The sequence below is a fragment of the Lactuca virosa genome, chromosome 2, assembly GCF_052849685.1.
Source record: "Lactuca virosa cultivar CGN04683 chromosome 2, Lactuca_virosa_CGN04683_v6, whole genome shotgun sequence".
Taxonomy (NCBI): Eukaryota; Viridiplantae; Streptophyta; class Magnoliopsida; order Asterales; family Asteraceae; genus Lactuca; species Lactuca virosa.
Genome location: NC_136427.1, coordinates 79655269 through 79661222, shown reverse-complemented (window position 1 = coordinate 79661222; position 5954 = coordinate 79655269). Strand labels below are relative to the sequence as shown.

Genomic DNA, 5954 nt, shown 5'->3' with positions numbered 1-5954 from the left:
GCCTTAATAACTTCATTCTAGAAGGGATTAATTTATCAACTTTCCCAACTTTGAGTTACTTTAATCCACCTCTGAGTGATCTCATTAGAAACGTTTCTGAGAATGGTTAGCAGCCTCCAAAGAACACCAGCAAAGTAACAAGCAACTTAAGAGAACAACCAACCTTCAAAGAACACTTTCCAAGAAACAAACAAATCATCCTTTTAGAGATTTTGCTTTCCATGTTGGTTGGATTATGCTCAATAATGCTTGGTTATGCGCTTTACCATCATAAAAAGGCTACCATCGAGAAAAGTCGGATAGAAAAAAAAAACATCGAGATGTGTGTTGCATATGGAATTACGATGGACCAATTGCATTTGAAGACTTTATCAAGGCAATAGAGGAATTCGATCTTAAATATTGCATTGGAACCGGTGGCTATGCTAGTGTTTACGAAGCCAAGCTAACCAATGGTAAAACATTTGCTTTCGAGAAACTCCATCGGTTTGAAGCCAAGCAACCAGCATTCGACAAGAATTTCAAGACTAAGAACCAAGTTTTAACAAACCTAAGGCACAAAAATATTGTGAAACTCTATGGTTTCTGTTTGCATAACACATACAAGTTGCTTGTATATAAATACATGGAAAAGGGGAGCCTCTTTTGCGCACTGAGTGGCAGTGAATTAGCTGTTTAATTGGATTGGGAAACGAGGGTGAAGTGGTGAACATTATCCAACAGGTAGCCCATGCCTTGGCCTACATGCATCATGATTACAGCCCACCCATCATTCATCGAGACATATCAAGCAACAACATCCTCTTGAACTCAGAAATGGAAGGATTTGTTGCTGACTTTGGAGTAGGCAGAGTACTCGACCCTGATTCCTCCAACCAAACCAGTGTCACAGGAACTTTAGGATACATTGCTCCAGGTATTTGTAAACTTATGATTCTTTAATCGCTATTAGCTGTTCAAGTTTTACTAACAAACCTTTCATATAATTATGTAGAACTTGCCTATAACATCATTGTGACCCAAAAATGTGATGTGTATAGCTTTGGAGTTCTTGCACTTGAAACAATTGGAAAGAATATTGGACAAGTGTCTGCCTTATCCAACCAGCAGACTGATTGAAAAAGAAATTCTCAAGAGTTTATGATGTTGCACTGGCATGCATTCTCATGGATCCAAAGTCTCGTCCGACAATGAGAAATGTCTCTCAAGAATTATCCAAGTGAGGCACCATTTGTACCTGATGACCATAAAATAGTACTATCATCTTTGTAACAATAAGGCTGAAAGACAAAACGGAAACTTGATATGAATTTAATAATTTCCAGTTCCAAATAGATAAATTAATTGGTGACAATATATATGCAACTTTAGCTTGTAATCTAGCATTAATGCATTAACCACACATCCAAAAGCAAACAACACCAAATCACATAAAGGGAAATAAATATAAATGATCGTTTTGTGACCAACAACCAAAAAGTAAATTGCAAAATCCAAATCCACGACTGCTCTTTCTCAACATATGCAAAGATAAAATTAAGGGGCAACAAGTCACGACTCATCTAAGATATTAACATTCAAACATTCATGTGGGAAATACCATTGATTTGCAGTAAAGAACATGCCATGTCTAACAAATCTCTGGTGTATGTGTTGTGTCCCAGAGTCAGCCCACGACTCCGGCTTAACAGCAGCACCATAATTCAAGTTGCTAAGAAAGAATGCAGGTTCATGTTCATCTCTTGTATCTTCAACCTGCTCCCATTCCATTTTTCCAAAATCTAGTTTATGAACATTTAACGAATTGCCGAGTAATAAGCTTTCCACATAATAAAGGCTTTCACCCCAACTTACAAGCAGCAACGAAGAATATAGGCCTTTATTCATAAAATTCTTGGTTTCGACCAACCTCAGTTCAGGGTTAGGATTGAGTGTCAGTTCACGTAAATGTCTTACTAATTCCCATGAATTGGCACCAGAGCATATGGTATATATCTTCTTCTTGAAAACATGTAAACTCGTGATGCGGAAAGTGGAGTAGACATGATTCCATGCTCCATCACCCTCTATAGAATACCATATGCAATGACTGTTTCTATCCAACATAACAAATATGTATCTTGATATTGAGGGTGAAAAGACAAGGACAGCATTGATCTTTGGTCTACCAAGAACGACAAATGGGACACGAGGGAAATGAAATTCATGCTTAGTGATCGGATTCGCAAGCAGGAAGTCGCAGGTTGTAAGCCACCTGAAGAAGATTAAATAACCACAAGTTGATCCAACAAGGGTGCTGCAAACAGAATTGGGAAGTATGGTTTTGAACTTCCTTCCTTCACAATTCTCTAAGCAGCATTCTTTATCGTTATAAATAAGAGTCGTCCTAGAGATATGCATTAACATGGGTGGTTTTGACGCCATAAACTTTTCCCTGTTAGCGAGTGCCACTGATCTCATTGACTTGCAAACTCCATAAAATGCAAAAAAATCAACAAATCCCAGTTGCATCATAACTAATGAGAGCACATCATGGTTAAGATCTGACGAAGGTCTCATATTATCGTTGTCACAAGTACTCTTGATCCTCTTACCACTAGATGATGCATTATCATGATTCTGATTTGCAGTCATAGACATTCCTACACTTGAAAAAAACAATAATTACATTCCAGAGGCCTTGATAAACGCAAATTCCACATTATCATACAGTACTTGAATAAGCATATTCAGTTATCTGCATTGGTGTGAAGCCTCGTTAACTACAGACAAACTATACATAATCAAGATCAACTATTTCAAACAATTGAAGAAACGATTATGACCAAATAATCACAGAATCAAAACACTTCAAGTAACATTTGTTGGGGTTGGAAAACTCTTCTATTAAACACGAAAATAGAATTACAATAGGAGGAGCAACTCTCACACTCAACTATTACAAAAAACCAACCCTCTCACTAACACTCTCACTCTAAGTGTTATACTATTTGTTTCTCTGTATTTGGGATGCATACAACTGAAGAATGAAGTCTCTATTTATAGTCTTGGCAGCCACCATTGTAGTTGCCTTCATTAATTGTGTTCATCATAGGGTGGGAAGAAAAACTTGTCCCGTAGGTTTCATTTTGTCAACAATGATGGCTACTGTAGCTTTGGAGGCTTTGGAGGCTGGAACACAACAAATCTCCCCCTCCAGTCTCCGTCCAACAATCTTCATCCCAACTATGTCAGCACATAGTCTGTGTTTCTCTTGTGTCACCACCTTTGTCAACATGTCTGTAGGATTGTTGTTGGTGTTGATCTTTAACAACTTTAATTCTCGTCCCTCAATTGCTTCTCTAAGCCAGTGATAACGTATATCAATATGTTTTGTGCGGGAATGGTACATCGAGTTCTTACTCAGGTCCATAGCACTCTGACTATCGCAATGAATGATGTACTCTTCTTGTGGAAAGCCTAATTCTTGAAGAAACTGTTTCATCCATATAAGCTCCTTCCCAGCTTCAACGGCAGCAATATACTCGGCTTCTGTTGTTGACAGTGCGACACACTTCTGTAACTTGGATTGCCACGAGATAGCTCCCCCTGCCAAAGTAAAAATGTAACTTGATGTAGATTTCCTACTATCAAGTTCTCCTGCCATATCGGCATCTGTATAACCTTCCACGATTGGCTTTGCTCCCCCGTAGCATAAACATAGTTTCGAACTACCCTTCAGGTATCGAAGTATCCATTTGACTTCTTCCCAATGTTGTTTTCCCGGATTAGCTAGATATCTACTCACAACACCGACAACATGAGCAATATCTGGTCTTGTACACACCATTGCATACATAAGACTTCCTATGGCTGAGGAATAGGGGACTGCCTTCATCTCTTCTTTTTCTTTCTCAGAAGATGGACAATTTTTCTTACTCAACTTGAAGTGGTTAGCCAAGGGCGTACCAACGGGCTTGGCATTTTCCATGTTTAACTTTTTGATCACACGTTCAACATACTCTTCCTGTGATAAGAACAATTTTCTTTATTTTCTATCACGGATAATTTTCATGCCCAATATATGTTGTGCTTGGCCTAAGTCTTTCATATTAAAGAACTTAGACAAATCTTTCTTCAAGTTGTTGATCATCATTGCATCTTGGCCCACTATCAACATATCATCCACGTAGAGCAAAAGGATGACAAATTTCCCATCTGGAAACTTCTTCAGATAGACACAATGGTCTGCAACAGTTCTCTTGTACTCATGATTTATCATAAATAAATCAAACTTCTTGTACCACTGCCTTGGGGCTTGCTTAAGACCATAAAGGCTCTTATTTAATTTACAGACGAGATGCTCTTTCTTTGGGACTTTAAAGCCATCAGGCTGCTCCATGTATATTTCTTCATCCAAATCACCATGGAGAAAGGCTGTTTTCACATCCATCTGCTCAAGTTCAAGATCTAGACTGACAACTAATCCGAGTACAACTCGAATAGACATCATCTTCACAACCGGCGAAAAAATTTCATCAAAGTCGATTCCTTCTTTTTGTTGGAAACCTTTGACAACGAGTCTCGCCTTATACTTCATAGTATTTCCCTTGCCGTATTTCTTCAACTTGAAAACCCACTTGTTTTTCAAGGCTTTCTTTCCTTTGGGAAGTTTTACCAACTCATATGTTTGATTCTTCTGCAAAGAATTCATTTCTTCTTCCATGTCCTTTTGCCAATTTGCTTTGTCAATATGAGATTGAGCTTCTTGAAAGCTCTCTGGCTCCCCCTCACTAGTAAGAAGGATGTAGTTTGAAGTCGGATATCTTCTTGATGGAGCATGGACTCGTTCGGATCGTCGAAATTGAGTTCCTTCATTTTGCAACTTCTGGCAGTGGATCTGAATTATCCAGGGGTGGAAGCTCCCCCTGCTCAACACCTTCTTGATCTGCATCATCGACTTCTTCATCCACTTCTTCAGCGGAAACATCTTCTTTATTTTCAGATATTATATCTGAAACTTTGGAGCTTTGTTGCTTGTTAACCGCTGCCTTGAAATCATAATACTAGTTTTCATAGAAAACCACATCTCTACTTCGAATAACCTTCTTTAGTTCTGGGTCCCATAGCCTGTACCCGAACTCTTCATCTCCATATCCAATAAAGATGCATGGAGTGGATTTGAGGTCCAACTTCTTCCGCAATTCACTTGATACATGTGCAAACGCCTTGCACCCAAATACTCTCAAGTGAGAATATGATATGTCTTTACCCGTCCATATCTTCTCCGGAACTTTAAAATTCAATGGAGCGGAAGGTGACCTATTTATTAGATAGCAAGATGTCAATACAGCTTCACCCCAGAATGGCTTTGGGAGTTTAGTCATGTTCAGCATGCATCGAACTTTCTCAACAATGGTGCGATTCATCCGTTCTGCTACACCATTGTGTTGTGGGGTTCGTGGGACAGTCTTTTCATGTCTGATACCATGTTCCGTGCAGTATGTAGAGAACTTACGGGAATAGTACTCGCCTCCATTATCTGATCTGAGACATTTCAACCTGCTTGCTTGTTTGTCTTTCCACCATTGCATGAAAAGCTTTGAAGCGGTCTAATACTTGGTCCTTCGTCCTCAGACAGTATGCTCATACCTTTCGTGATGCATCGTCAATGAATGTCACAAAATACCGACTTCCACCAAGAGATTCTACTTCAATGGGTCCACATATGTCGGAGTGGACAAGGCTCAACAACTCAGAGCGGTTCTTTCTTGTGGAGCTAAAGGAAACTCTATGTTGTTTCCCAAATAAGCAGTATTCACAGGGATCCAGGGCAACATCTTTTGCCATTGAAATGGACTCCTTCTTTGCAAGAGTCGTCAATCCCTTCTCGCTCATGTGGCCTAGTCTTCTATGCCACAAGTTTGGTGATGTCTCTTCTTCAACAATATTGAGACTTGGCTGAAGTAGCTTAG

At 39.3% G+C, this 5954-nt stretch overlaps 1 protein-coding gene and 1 pseudogene across 1 annotated transcript; one reads left to right on the top strand and one right to left on the bottom strand.

Moving 5' to 3' along the window:
• Positions 1–221: 221 nt before the first annotated feature.
• LOC145157532 (MDIS1-interacting receptor like kinase 2 pseudogene) lies at positions 222–1223 on the top strand (annotated as a pseudogene).
• A 328-nt stretch (positions 1224–1551) lies between these two features.
• On the bottom strand, positions 1552–2640 carry LOC145157531 (uncharacterized). Its single transcript, XM_079076558.1, has one exon. It carries the CDS (start codon positions 2638–2640, stop codon positions 1552–1554), a length of 1089 nt encoding a protein of 362 aa, XP_078932684.1.
• Between the last annotated feature and the right edge of the window lie 3314 nt (positions 2641–5954).

What these genes read in the sequence shown, in the direction of transcription:
- LOC145157531 (XM_079076558.1), bottom strand. Translation starts at nt 2,640, where the DNA reads ATGTCTATGACTGCAAATCAGAATCATGATAATGCATCATCTAGTGGT.